Source organism: Lithobates pipiens, unplaced genomic scaffold (assembly GCF_037356315.1).
Source record: "Lithobates pipiens isolate NorthernLeopardFrog02 unplaced genomic scaffold, aLitPip1_a1.2 Scaffold_8, whole genome shotgun sequence".
NCBI classification, from domain to species: Eukaryota; Metazoa; Chordata; class Amphibia; order Anura; family Ranidae; genus Lithobates; species Lithobates pipiens.
The window spans coordinates 148,690,253-148,705,440 of record NW_027507903.1 but is presented as its reverse complement, the minus strand read 5'-3'; the positions used below and the strand labels follow the sequence as shown (position 1 = coordinate 148,705,440).

The window sequence follows — 15,188 nt, the reverse complement described above, 5'->3', positions numbered from 1 at the left end:
TTCAACGCCCTGTGAATACTGATGCTTTAGAAATATTAAAAACAACCTTATATGGAATTTTAGTGAGCAGGGTTACATTCACTTTAAGATTTAATAAAATACTGCAGATAATTTACACCATGGTTTACACTGTGACTGGTCTATCTAGTTCCATCATGTTTCCATGCAACAACTAATCTCATAGGAAAAGTTTGCAGTTAGTTGAGTATGGAAATATATACCTGTAGACTATAAACAGCAATATTGCTTAGCACAACACTATTATATATGCACTGTGTATGGTTGGCAGATGTAAGGTCAGTGTCAGTTACACTCCTCTGCCTGGAGTCAAACATCCATTATAAGAACAGACCACTTTTAAAAGGGACACCAGCATTTCAACCTTCTCCTTTCCCAGATACCATCCCATAAAGTACTGCACTGATGTGGCGCCACACAGCTGGGCAATGTATACCTTCAATGTATACCTTCCTCTCTCTAGCCATGTGCTTGCTTACCCTTCCTGTTGTTATATGGTGACCCATAGCAGGGTTGGCAAATTCATCTGGGTCCTGTTGTTCTCATTTCTGAATCCACTTTCTAAGCTCATAGCATGTTCAGTAGAGCCATGGGCTGCCTTTGCCTAGTAATGGGGTGCAAAGGGGCCTGGTATGAAAGTACTGACTGTACCACCTTATGGGCAGCCTTGTATGGAGGGCATTAGTCTTATGTCAGAGACACAATAGTGACTGGTCCAAGAAGATCTCTATTGAGCAGTCTTTGATTCTTCCTATATCAGTCAACCATAGGGTTTCTACACAGACCTAAAATTCCCCAATGACATATGACTACATGGATTCGGGGCATTGGTACTTAAAGTTGATGTAAACCTGATTCATGAAATTTGAGCTGGGCACATATATCTACAGTGTTTTGTTATCTCTCTTTAACTTTTACTATGTTCCGTAGCTGTCTCCTGCTCTGTTCTTCTGTTATCAGCCTGAGAACTCCTGACAAGTTCGCCATAAAAGCATCCAGAGTTTTGTGTTGGGGAGGATGCTATAAATAAATTAGCAGAGCTTTGAACGATTCAACAAATAAAGCTGAAAGTCTCTACCTATGAAGAGAGGCCTTTCCTCCAATCAGCTAGCTTGGCTGTATGCCCAGGCTTCACTGCAGTGTTAACCAGGAAGAGAAAATCTCCTAACACAATCGGCACTTTATAAACAGTATATAAAGCTGAAGACAGCAGATATACATGTAAAACTTATGTAGGGATATTTGTTTCATCTCTGTGTATCATCTGAGGCTGTTCACTTCACTGGTATATATGAGGGTTTTCATCCACTTTAATAATGATTTCAGGTAATGTGATACATTTGGTAGATAAATATTGCCTATTGTGGAAGAATTACCATTTTTTGGAGTCTTTGTGTTTGCTTCCCATAAGAATGTTTAATTGACAGACCATAATTAATCAAATGGGGGGGGGGAGTCTTAGGTCTATGGGTACCTTAGTGTATGCTATCTATGCACATGTCCCCATGTTTATTTTTTTAGGGATCATGCAAGTTGACTGTTGATCTGCCAGAAATGCACGCAGCTCCTAAGTCCTGTTGTAGGCTGACATTTTTCTGGACTCAGTGGTGTCAGCCCTGCCCAGTTTGATTTGTCTAAGCTACTGAAACTCACCCGCTAGATTGATTTACTAAAACTGGAATATGTAAAACTGCTGAAGCTGTTCATAGTAGCCAATCAGCTTCTAACTTCAGTTTGTTCAATTAAGCTTTGACAAAATAACCTGGAAGCTTATTGGTTTCTATGCAAAGCCGCACCAGATTTTGCACTCTACAGTTTTAGTAGATCAACTCTGCGGTCTCATTTCTACAGCATAGAAAATGTTAATTCTGTAGCCCCAAAATAAGAATATAAGAATATAAGAGGGCTAATTAGACTTCCAAAGATAACACAAGGTACAGGACAATGTTTGACAATATTAAAAAGGATATAACATCTAGAATGGCTTTGTATATGCAAAGGTGGATTTTACTTGCTTGTTATAAGGAATGTTCATCTATATTGTTCTGATGAAAATCTTCAATAAAAATTATTGAAACTAAAAAGGATATAACAAAACGAGTTAAATGGTATAAATAACAGACCGAAAAGGTTGCAAATAAGAGAAGTTCATTGTCTGGGTTTGCATATACATTAAGCTCTGTACTTGTGTAGACACAAGGTACTTACATTATTAAATAGCCTTACCTTCATAACAATCGCTGACTTCTTTCCTAAAAAACAACAACGGAAAGAGGACATTAGATTGGTTAATGAATTACAAATGTTGGCCTAGCTTTATTTATTTATTTATATAGCACTAAAGGCTATGTAAAGGTTAAAATAATGTACATTTTTTCAACATACATTGTTTATCCTATTCATTGTTCACTTTTAAGAAATGTATAGTAATTCTTGGAAATGTCACAAGCAAACTAAACTGTTAGTTTTCACATTCCCATAGGCCTGCATTTCCCAACAGGTAGTGTAAACCTCAGTATTAATGTTACATATCTTGAGGCTTGGTGCAGGTGCTTGTGATAGCATGTAATTAAACAGCTGTTCTATTTTCACATAATTTACCAGTGGCACCTCCATGACTGTGCAGCCTGCAGGAAAAGCCTTGTAAAAAAAAGGTGACCTACATTGTCTGATGTGATCAAGGGAACCAGTAAAAGAAGAGTTGTTTGAGACTATCCTGCGTATATTGTTGGCAACACGTCAATGATTTTTTTTTCTTTTTATTGTGAATTAAAATGTATGCCCAATGGAATCTCTGGAAGCATTTTCAATCTAAATAAAATGTAATGTGAATGGACATTACAGTAGCTCAGATGACATACTGCACCACATTAAAATATCTGTTGTTTGCCTGTTCTTGGGAACCACATAGCACTGTTATTATGTGGTTGTATATTGTACATTGGGTGACAATACTTCAATAAGCTTGAAGCTTTTGCAGTCATGATGGGGTTGTTTGCTTTGTGCATGTTGGAAATCCAATTATGTGCAAGAGAGGGAAAAAAACATGTTTTTCTTATGATTTATGATTGATGTGAATAAAGTTAATAATATACCTATCCACAAGAAGTGCAGAAGGTAGAAGCTAGCAATTACAGGGCAGTGAGTTTAACATCAGTTGTACGCAAGTTAATGGAATCACTGCTGAAAAGAAGGATCGTTGATCACTTAAAAATAGACAACTTGCTGGACCCAAAGCAACATGCCTTTACTGAGGGCAGATCTTGTCAAACTAATCTGATTAAATTGTTTGACTATATTGCAGTTGGCTAATGAATAGATACCAGAGTATGGTTGTAAATGGGGTTCACTGGAAACAGAGACCGGCCACTACCACAAGGCTCTGTACTAGGTTCTGTTCTATTTAATCTCTATGTAAGTGCTATACCTAAAGATCTGTTGGGCAAGGTATGTCTTTTTGCTGATGACACAAAGGTGTGTTACAGGGTTGATATCCCTGGAGGGGTCTGTAACATGGGACATGATTTGGCATTGCTGGAAGATTGGTCAAAGCAGTGGAAACTGCAGTTCAATGTTTCTAAGTGTAAAATAATGCAGAGAAAATCCTTTGAGAGGGAACAACCTTGTGGGTACAGGGTTGGCCAGCACTACAGAGGAAAAAGGTTTGGGGGTACTTATTTTAGATGATTACAAAATCAGCAAACAGTGTGATCAGGCAGTGGGGAAAGTGAATAGAATTCTAGGATGCATCAATCGAGGGATCACCAGCAGGAGGAAGGAGGTTCTGATTCCCCTATTCCCCACTTTTAAGTACACAATGGGGTTTATTTACTAAAGCTGTAAAGTGCAAAATCAGGCTAATTTCTGCATAGAAACCAATGGGTTTCCAGGTTTTATTACTAAAGCTTAATTAAACAAGCTGGGGTTAGAAGCTCATTGGTTTCTATGGAGTGAGCCTTATTTTGCACTTTCCAGCTTTAGTAAATAAACCCCATTGTGTACTTAAAAGTGGGATATGCCTATATAAATCTTCAGTTAGACCTAATTTAGAATATTGTGTGCAATTCTGGAGCCCTCACTTACAGAAAGATATTGATAGAATAAAACTAGTCCAGAGAGACGGGTAACAAAAATGGTGAAGGGTTTGGGAGATAAAACATATCTAGAGCGACTTCGGTAACTTAATATATACAGTCTGGAGAATAGAAGGGAAAGGGGAGACATGATTGAAACATTTTCATACATCAAGGGGGTGAAAAAGATTCAGGAGGGCAGTTTTTTCAATACGAAACCAAAATCAAAAACACGGGGACATGACCTCAAACTAACTGCAGGAAAGTTAAAAACGAATCTTAGAAAGTATTATTTTACTGAAAGGGTAGTTAATGCTTGGAATAAATTAACAGCAGAGGTAGTGAGACAGTCAACAGTAAATCGCTTCAAACATGCTTGGGACAAACATAGATCTATACTCAGAGAAAAAAGTTAACAAAGAGAAAAAAAATGGTCAGATTCAATGGACTGAAGTCTTTTGCATGCCATCACTTTTCTATGTTTCTATCTTCTTAATTAAATATGTGAACATTGCTTTGATAAGTGAATAGTTTTCTCTGTCGGTAACCCCCCCCCCCCCCCATATGATTCCTGACATGCTTACTCTTGAGACAACCCTAGTCCATCAAGTCACCAATCATACTTACCCACTCTACCCACCTACTCAAGTACCTCAAGCCCGTCACTTTCAATACAGGCCTTCATTTTTCAGCTTGTAGGAGTAGAAACTTGTTGAAAAAATATGCTTTTTATGTACTTTGACTAGAATTGTTGGCAATGTTCCATCATAGTACAAATCAACAAAGTGGAGCTTTGACTTGCAAAGTTAGTGAACATTAGAAAAATCGAACCCTTGTCTTCAAACCATCACCATTTCAATTCTTACACTTGCTCATTTTGTACCCTTGCAAAAATGTAGGGATTTTGTAAGATTAGAGTCATGTGTATGATTAAATAATTATATCAAGCAGGTGCTAATGATCATTAATGTCATATGTAGATTTAAACATGTTCATTAACAAAAACAGAAACAACTGTATAGGAGGCTTATAACTGGGTGAGGAACAGCCAACCTCTGCCACTAAGGTGATGTTGTGGAAGCAGTGGTGTCGGGAGGGGGGCTGAGGGGGGCTGGAGCCCCGAGTGGTCCCCATAAAGCCCCGGGTCTCGGGCATTTATAATTATATTATTGGCTCCGAGCCTGAGCGGCTGTATACAGAGTCAGAAACTGACTGTCTCATAACTCAGCGCAGCCAGCTGGTCCAATGCCAGGACAGCGGAATGTGTGACGTTCATCATAGGCACCGCCAGGTCCAGGAGGTAGGAATGACACTACAGCCACGCCCAAGCACTGAAATTCCCGCTCACCCTGCATAAGTGAGTGGACTGCGGACAGCTCTCTTATCCTGGCTGCCTGGTGTGTGCAGCCTGCTGTCTCCACAAATGGGATGGGCTACACTTCAGGTAAGGCTGTGCTGCAGGAGTGTCAAGGTCACCTGAAGTCTGACCTGGAAAAGTCAGGTAGGTCAGTGTATGTGTCAAGGGGGTCAGTGTAGGGGGCAGATAGGTCAGTGTTGGGGGCAGGTAGGTCAGTGTAGGGGGAAGGTAGGTCAGTGTAAGGGGCAGGAAGGTCAGTGTATGTGTAGGGGGCAGTGTAGGGGGCAGGTAGGTCAGTGTAGGTGTCAGGGGGGTTAGTGTAGGGGACAGGTAACCAGCAAGTGAACCTAACCGCCCTGCCGCTGCCACAGAGCAACCCCCCCACTGCCGGGATTTGGACTTTGAGCTGAAGCCCCTGGTCTTTTTCCCACCTAGCAATGACCCTGTGAGGAAGACCGTTTTATGTCACAGGTCATGCACCACGGCAAGGCTAAGCAGAGTAACAAGACGCAAGGTAGTTATACGGTATCAGGAAGATCTGTCCCTGCCAAAGATTTCAAAGCAGACTTGGGTTTTAAGATGTGCTGTTTAAGCTCTTTTTAAGAAGCACAAAGAAATAGGCAACACTGAGGACCATAGACGCAGTGGTCAGCCAAGTAAACTTAATGCAGCAGATGAAAGAGACATCAAGCTTACTTCCCTTCAAAATCATAAGTTATTCAGCAATGCCATCAGCAAAGAACTGGCAGAAATCAGTGAGATCCAGGTACACCCAATCTACTGTCTGGAGAACTCTGGCCAGAAGTGGTCTTCATGGAAGAATTGGGGCCAAAAAAAACACACCTCCAACAACATGGAAACAAGGTTAATTGACCCAGCTATGAACAAAAACATAGGAACTAGGGTGCAGAAAAAATGGCAGCAGTTGCTTGGACTGATGAGTAAAATTTGTAAATATTTGGCTGTAGCAGGAGGCAGTTTGTTCACCAAAGGGCTGGGAAGTGGTGCAATAATCCATGCCTGCAGGCAACAGTGGCGGTTCCTTGCAAGTTTAGGTCTTCGTTTTTGCAAATTGAGTTGGAGATTTTGATCAATTGTGTCCTCAATGCTGAGAAATACAGGCAGATACTTATCCATCAAGTCATACCATCAGGGAGGCATGTGATTAGCCCATAATTTATTCTACAGCAGGACAAGGATCCCAAACTTACAGACAATATCATTAAGAACTATCTTCAGTGTAAAGAACAACAAGGAGCCTTGGAATTTGGGTTTGGCCCATAAAGAGCCCTGATCTCAACATAATCAGGTCTGTCTGGGATTACATGAAGAGTCAGAAGGATTTGAGGTAGCCTACATCCACAAGATCTGTGGTTAGTTCTCCAAGATGTTTGGAACAACCTACCTGCCTTATTCCTTCAAAAACTGTGTGCAATTGTACCTGGAAGAATCAATGCTGTTTTGAAGGCAAAGGGTGGTCTCACCAAATATGGATTTGATTTGGATTCTTTTTCTGTTCATTTACTTTCCATTTTGTTAATTGATAAAAATAAACTATTAACACATTTCTGAAAGAATTTTTAAAGTATAAATAAAGGCAAAACAAAGCTTTCATTGCACAATATTGATGTCTAGAGGGCATATTTTTAGCATAGGTGTTGTGGAGAGGGATTAAAACACCTGTCAGATTTTATGGTTGTTTGTACCCCCCCTCCCCCCGTCAGGGAGATTCACCCTCCCAATTTGTCCTGTTTACTATTATCATTTAAAGTGAAAATCCTACATTTTGGGTTGTCCTCAGAAAGGTGATAGAGGGAAAATCATCCAATGGGGACACTAGTTCTGGTGACCTGGGGGTCCCCAAGGAATTCCCTTAATTTACAGGGATTTCCTCTCACTTTCTGTTTGGCTATGGGACAGGCAGTAAAGGATCATCTCTGCAATGGGACACAGATAAGGAAACAAAAAATCTGACCGGGCTTATAACCTTCCCTTACTCTATCCAAAATGAACAAAAAAGTTTTTCTTACAGATCTACTTTAATTCACAGAATTTTTCACACCTTCCCAAAACTTTTGCACAGTTGTGCGTATTTGAACAAAATACATAACAATATCAGTGGTGTAAAACATTTATTAGTCTCCCAAAAATAACTAGGTACTTAATTTTAAAAAGCATTTTTACAGAAAATAGTGCAGGCATAGATAAACATTCTTCTGCTTCTGGTTTCTTCGTTTTTTATGAATCTTGAATTATATTTATTTTGTCTAGATAAGTAGAAATGGTATCATATTTCTCCTTATGTGAGATAATTACAGTATCATACATGACCTTTATTTATATACTGTATACACAAAGTACGGTACATTTTTGGCTTTGAGTGAAAAAATATCTAAGCACATTTTTGAAGACCGTGATAGATTGTGGCATTGCTTGCAAAAAGGTGTTAGTGTCTTCTACCATTACTTACACAATTTGAAGACTTGGCTTTCAAATGTGGAATTTTCTCTTTTTAGCAACATTAGGTGCCATTGTGTTCCAGCGCCAACAGCACTTCAACCTTTCCAATGGCACAGCATCTGGTGAGTACATTATTGGGGGAGCTCCTTAACCAACTTTCAAAAATGTTGATGTGTGTTAGTTTAAGAAGGATCATTGGATATAACTTTTAATAATACAACAGTCTTGTTTAACATTAACACTATTCTAAAATGATCCTGTGACCATAGTAACGCTAAAAAGTAATTCAGGCAAGCACGGGGTTACCCCCAGCTATGTGAACAGGAATTAATTTGTAAACCTGCTAAATACTAAAATATTTGTGATAACTTTGTGATAACAACCCCTAAACAGTCATTTCTTTATCGAACCTCAGTTGGCCTGGACCAGATTGAATGTGAAATATGTGTACAAGTCCACATATGGTTATGTGGAATTTTTTTAACAAAAGAAAATACACAAACTATATTGCAATTTAAATGCATGCTCTATGTTTTAGATAATATAAGGAAGGATTAAATCTGTTTTAGTTTTAGCTCTAGTTTTAGTCTACCAGTTTATAGTGCTGTTTGGGACATCTGATTTTACTTCCTGTCTTGAAGGCGCAACAGAAAGTGACAGGAAATCTCTCCAAAGTAAAGAGAATTCCCCTTTTGGACAGCAGTTTCAGGAACAGTTATACCATTTGGAAGTCACCTTTTTGTTCTAGTGTACAATTATGGGTTTCCCATCACTTACTATCCCAGTGACATGGTCACCAAGGCATATAGGGAGGGTCAGGGGCAGACTGACCATTGGGGCACTCCGGCACTGCCCGAGGGCCCCATGCCACTAGGGGGCCCCATCAGGGTTTCCAGCCTCAATAAAACCAGGGACAGTATGTAAAAATCTGTGTTTTTTTTTAAAATCCCAAGATTATAGCTGCCCCGCCTCTCCAGTACCTTTTCGGTGTGTGTATGTGTATTCTGTGTGTATACTGTGTGTCTGTGTGTGTATACTGTATGTGTGTGTGTGTATGTGTGTGTTTGTGTGTACACTGTGTGGCCCCATAATCTCCTATTGCCTGGGGGCCCCATAATCTCCTATTGCCCAGGGGTCCCATGAGTTGTCAGTCTGCCCCTGGGGAGGGTGACTCTACTTACCTGGGACACTGACAGCAATAAGAATTAAACGGGTAACCCTTGCCTCCCTTATCTAAAACTAAAACAACAATTTTGACTTTACCTATTGCCAGCCTACTACATAGACATTATAATGTTTTATATACTTATCAAGGACTCTTGGAAGGGAGTCGGCTGTCTTAGAATTAGGAGTGGTAACTATAGTTTTGCTTATCCATATGATGTATTTTACAAAGATTTCTGTTTCTTCAAACAGTCCCTCTATTATCTGAGCTTGTGCATTTCTGGAGTAGCATTACAATATGTAGTTGTTCATATGAGTATGATGCCATCACTGATAGATTCATTGCTAGATACCAGCAAAATGACCAGCACCCTTTAACATGGCAGAGTGTGGTCAAAATAACTTTCTTTTTTTTCAGGAATCATACTTGGCACATACCTGTACACCTTCCTAATATCTTATAAATCTGTGAATCTGTCAAATGTCTTCCTAATGCCTGTAGAACATTGTACATGTATTGCCACTGTAGAACACAAAAGCAAAGTCACAGAAAATAGAAACCAAACATTAAAGATGTTTTAGTCACTCATAAATATATGAGATAATAAGAAAGATCACTAATGAGTGATTAATGTACTTCTGCATTAACAGTGTTTCACTTGTAGATTAAAGGAGAAATATGTTGTTTTTTTTATTACCATTTATGCATTTAGGTGGATGCAGCATCTGTTCCCTGTCACTTTTAAGACTGAGCACTGAGCATGGGTCTTCAATAAGCAGAGAGCCTATGACTGTCAATCACCAGCTCTCTACTGTGCCCTCCAGCATTCACTGTAGCGCCTGGCTGTGCAGGGGTCAGTTGGCTCAGTCTCCCAGTGTCTCGCTGAGAAGCTGAGCCAGCTACCAGTCCAGGCATCTGGGTGGCTTCTCACTTTAAAGTCAGGATCGATTCTGAGCCTGGGCCAGCTGAAAACGAGTCCAGAACTAACTGCAGTCCTGTGATCCCAGGGGAATTAGGGCCAAAATAGCTTTAGCTATATTTCTCCTTTTGCAAAGTTTCCAACCAGGTAAGCTAGGGCAAAATGCTTAGAGTGTATGTAACTTCAAGAACAACAATGTAATAAATTGCAGTTTATCAGTCCTCAGAGGTGATGGCTGCATTTTTTCCCTTTATTTTCACTTTGTGATCCTACCAGTAACATACTTCCTGCTTTAGTGTTGCAACGCTGACCCACCATTCTGTGTCTATAGAAGAACAGTGTTGTCAACATAGGACAGCACTACAGAACACTTCCCACTCTTGTTCTCTATAACATAGGTGGGAAGCATTGTGTTTTTTAGAGTGCATTTGATAACAGTATTTTTCTGCACTTATTAACCACTTGCCGCCCGCCCATAGCAAATAGACGGCGGCAAAGTGGTTTCATAAACCTGACCGGACGTCATATGACGTGATCAGGATTATGAGCCACTGCGCGCCCCCGGGGGCGCGCATCGCAGCGATCGTTGTTGCGGGGTGTCAGTCTGACACCCGGCAACTACGATCTCGGTAAAGAGTCTCCGACGGAGACTCTTTACCACGTGATCAGCCGTGTCCAATCACGGCTGATCACAGTGTAAATAGGAAAAGCCGTGATCGGCTTTTCCTCACTCGCGTCTGTCAGACGCGAGTAGAGGAGAGACGATCGGCTGCTCCTCTGACAGGGGGGGTCTGTGCTGATCGATTATCAGCACAGCCCCCCCAAGGATGCCAACACTGGACCACCAGGGATGCCACCAGACCACCAGGGATGCCAAGGACAAGGTATGCCACCCTAGACCACCAGGGATTCCAATCAGTGGCACAATGGATGCCAATCAGTGCCCATAATGGATGCCAATCAGTGCCCACAATGGGCATCACTGATTGGCATGCATTATTGATTGGCACTGATTGGCATCCATTAGTACAATATATTATAATACAATGCCGCCTATCAGTTCCCCTCTGTGCCGCCTATCAGTGCCTACCCATGCCCACCTGTGCCACCTACCCATGCCCACCTGTGCCGCCTACCCATGCCCACCTGTGCCACCTACCCATGCCCACCTGTGCCGCCTACCCATGCCCACCTGTGCTGCCTAACCCATGCCCACCTGTGCCACCTATCCATGCCAATCCATGCCAATTTGTGCCACCTATCAGTGCCCATCCGTGTCGCCCATCAGTGCCACCCATCAGTGCCGCCTATCAGTGCCACATATCGGTGTCCATCAATGCCGCCTCATCAGTGCCACTTCATTGGTGCCACCTCATTGGTGCCCATCAGTGCCACCTTATCATTGCCCATCAGTGTAACCCCATCAGTGCCTATCAGTGAAGGAGAAAACTTACTTATTTGCAAAGTTTTGAAACTGAAACAAAAAAAAACTTTTTTTTTTTCAAAATTTTCGGTATTTTTTTATTTGTTTAGCAAAAAATAAAAACCGCAGAGGTGATCAAATACCACCAAAAGAAAGCTCTATTTGTGGGGAAAAAATTATAAAAATGTCATTTGGGTACAGTGTAGCATGACCGCGCAATTGTCAATCAAAGTGCGACAGCGCTGAAAGCTCAAAATTGGTCTGGGCAGGAAGGTGTTTAAGTGCCCGGTATTGAAGTGGTTAAACAGATAGAACAAATCTATTACAACAAATTTAGTAGACCAAAAGAGAGGGTGCCCGCGGCCCAAACACACAATATCTTGGCAGGAGGCACTGTCTGTGTTGATGGGGGAATCATGCAAATTTCTTTCTTACCACCCATGTTTGCAGGAAAGAAATTTGCACCATCTATGCCTAACAGTAATGCTGAGAATGATGGTATGATGGTATCACATATAGAAAACAATTGATTCCTTTCAAATAAAATATTGGGTGGGGATTCTCACTCTGCTGGATATATTGTTACTTAGCTTAACCAACCAGTATTCCAACACTTTATCACTTGCCTGGATTAACTTGTGTAGAGCACCCACCCATTCACAGCTCAAAGTTGTTAATACTGTTTTTATTGTGCAAATTGCCTTTATGTCTACAGGCTCAGAGCAACTGGATTATTTTTCTTTTATCTTGCCACTCATTTGGATCCGATCCACCCATTTATTATATTTGGTAATCCTTAGAAAACACTACAATTTTTATGTTTACTTAGACTATTGTTTGATTTACTTCCTTGCCATTTTCCAGATTGATAACACCCAATAATTGTTGTGATAAAAATATGGTATTAATTAATAAAAAGTTTGGACTAGGAATCCCATAAGGCTAGAATAAACCAAACAAAACTGTGGTATTATTTTTTTTTTTTCCAAAGTTAATATTAACGTTAATATGAATTCACCTTATATACAATCCAGTTCTTTGTATATACGAAAGATAATTTTTATGACTACACTTTTAGTGCATTTACTGTAAACATCATTGTGCAGGAAATAATTATTTGGGGTTAATATTTTTTTTAGAAGGTATTTCTTTGCAAATAAACAGTTAATACAGGTCGCACCTATGATTTTTAAAAGAGAAAATACAGCTGAAGCTGTTTGATTTCAGACTGTCTTTCTCAAATTGAAAGTCTCTTTGGAGCAATAAATAGCAAAAAGTAGGCGAAGAGCCACTCCTCTGATTAATATAGCCATCAATGTAATTTGAGCATGAGCTATTGATTTCTGTAAACAATGGGATATTTTTAATATAACAGTTACAAATAGCCTGGTAAACATATAAAAAAACTGCCTAGAGCACCAACTGATGGTTAAAAATAGGTAAATGCGAATATTCAATGCATATTCTTATAATTACAAGTCTAAAAAATATTTTTAAAAATTATGCTTTTTGTTTCTTCTTTAAAAAAAATGGATCTGTATATAAAACATTTTTTTTCATAATTATCTCTGCAATGACAGGTACGATGCAATTCAGAAAACAAAAAAAACAAAACAAAAAAAAAATACATTCATGCTGATACATTTTGGAAGACTGATTGGTTACATACCAAATCTGTTAAAAGGGCTAGTAATGTATGTAAATAGGTACCTTGCATCAGTAGACAAACTCTTACCAGATCTTTGTTTTTCCATTTCATATGCAAAATGGTATTTACAGTATTAAGTTTATAGTCTTTTTTCTTTTTCTACACTGCTGGTAGAAGAAGCTGGAGTTGTGGTTGGGTTGTCATGGTGATAATAATGTAACTGTTTCCGGTGGACAGCATTTGTGTGCTGTGAGTGTTTTACTAAAAAAAAAAAAAAAAAAAAAATGATGAGCAGACTGCATACAAAAATGAGGACTTTGGCCAAGCAAAACAGTCAAACTTATTTTAATACACAAACAGTTCTTATTATAGCGCCTATTATATTTTCTTTTCTACGTGCATAAGAAATATTCACCAACACATTTCACCTAACCTTCTCTACTGATGGAGCTCTGAATACATTATTATAGAGAATTATTATTCCCACAGCACCAACCTTTTAAATGGCCTTCAGATGAAAACCAATTTATGTTTTCACTAGCTGCAGATGGTAATAGGTTGATCATTATGTCTTATCTCAATTTCTGTTTTTGAGAGAAGTATTAAAAATGAGGGGCACAAATAGATTATTGATTTTAAAGTCAGACACAAGGTTTTTTGTAAACTATCCATAACACATGATAGAACAGAACATGGAGGATGGCTAGTCCTATCGCTAGTCTTATTTCCTCTGTTATTGCTATGCTTTGTTTCAGAATAAACTAAAATTTAAACCATCTTAGCACATTTAATTTTAAGGTAGATGCATCAAGAACATTAAAAAAAATTACAATTGCACCTTTTTGTTTTCCTTTGTTGTTTTTTAACCACTTCAATACTGGGCACTTTCACTCCTTTTCTGCCCAGGCCAATTTTCAGCTTTCAGCGCTGTTGCAATTTGAACGAGAATTGCGCTGTCATGCAACATATGTACCCATATGAAACTTTTATCATATTTTTCACAGAAATAGAGCTTTCTTTTGGTTGTATTTAATCACCATTGTTTTTTGTTTTTTTTTGCAAAATACACACAAAAAAGTACATTTTGAAAAAAAAAAGTTTTTCTTTGTGTTTGTTTTAAAAACTTTGCCAGTAAATAATCTTTCTTCATAAGTTTAGGCCAACATGTGCTATATTTCTTTAGTGAAAATAACCCAAATCAATGTTTATTATTTAAAGTTATAGGAAAGTTATAGCATCCACTACAAACTATATAAACTATGATATATATTTACCAATGTGTGTTTACTTTTAAAGATTCTGGCTTCAGAGACAGTGGAGTGCACAATCCTACTGACATTAGCAAACATGTTGCTACATTATAATTTGACATAAAGATTTACACTTGATCCACTGTATCCACAACTGCTGATCATCTTCTGCGAATCCACCTAGGATACAATTAGTATGGATGTGCTGTGTTCTAGAAACATCTTGAGCCTCTTTTAATATTAATGATATACTTATTGCTATAAAAAAAAAAGTGCTATACTGTAACAGCCAACAGACTACAAAATGACCTCTTGCTTATGTTAATCTAAGAGTTAAACAGTGCAAATGACTCTGGTTAAGAATGCTACATTAATGTTTAAAGAATCTCTGGACACAGAGATAAAAATGTATTATTCCTAAACAATATAAAGCAGTAAACTGAAGCACTATGCATTTTAAATATAAGCTCTCTATGTAGACATTCATTACTTGGTGCCACATCTTTTTAAATAAAATGTGTTTATAGCTTTACAGCAAACACAACCAAGTATTTCTGGTTAAACTAGATTATAACATATTTAATATGTTCATGGCAAAGATTCTGAAGATTGCACTAATGAAATGTCATTAGTTAGCTAATGAAGCTTTTCTGTCAACTTGGCTATGATGTTGTTATTTAAATAGGCTTAATCTAATACCAAATAAATTATCACATGTACATTGATTATCCTTATAGTTAACCACTTCAGCCCCGGAGGATTTGGCTGGCCAAAGACCAGAGCACTTTTTGTGATTCGGCACTGCATCGCTTTAACTAATTGCGCGGTCGTGCAACATGGCTTCTCAACAAAATTCATGTCCTTTTTTTTCCCAC

General features: G+C 38.9%; 1 protein-coding gene across 6 annotated transcripts in view; it reads left to right on the top strand.

Moving 5' to 3' along the window:
- The window catches only part of SFMBT2 (Scm like with four mbt domains 2), a 267,599-nt gene that overhangs the window by 148,522 nt on the left and 103,889 nt on the right, over positions 1-15,188 (top strand). For 5 of the 6 annotated variants that reach the window (XM_077469284.1, XM_077469285.1, XM_077469283.1 and 2 more), the window contains one exon: positions 7,965-8,030. The exons of the other annotated variant lie outside the window; for it this stretch is intronic. In XM_077469284.1, coding sequence (XP_077325410.1) covers positions 7,965-8,030 — 66 coding nt within the window. The remainder of the gene's footprint in view (positions 1-7,964; positions 8,031-15,188) is intronic. 6 annotated transcript variants of the gene reach the window in all.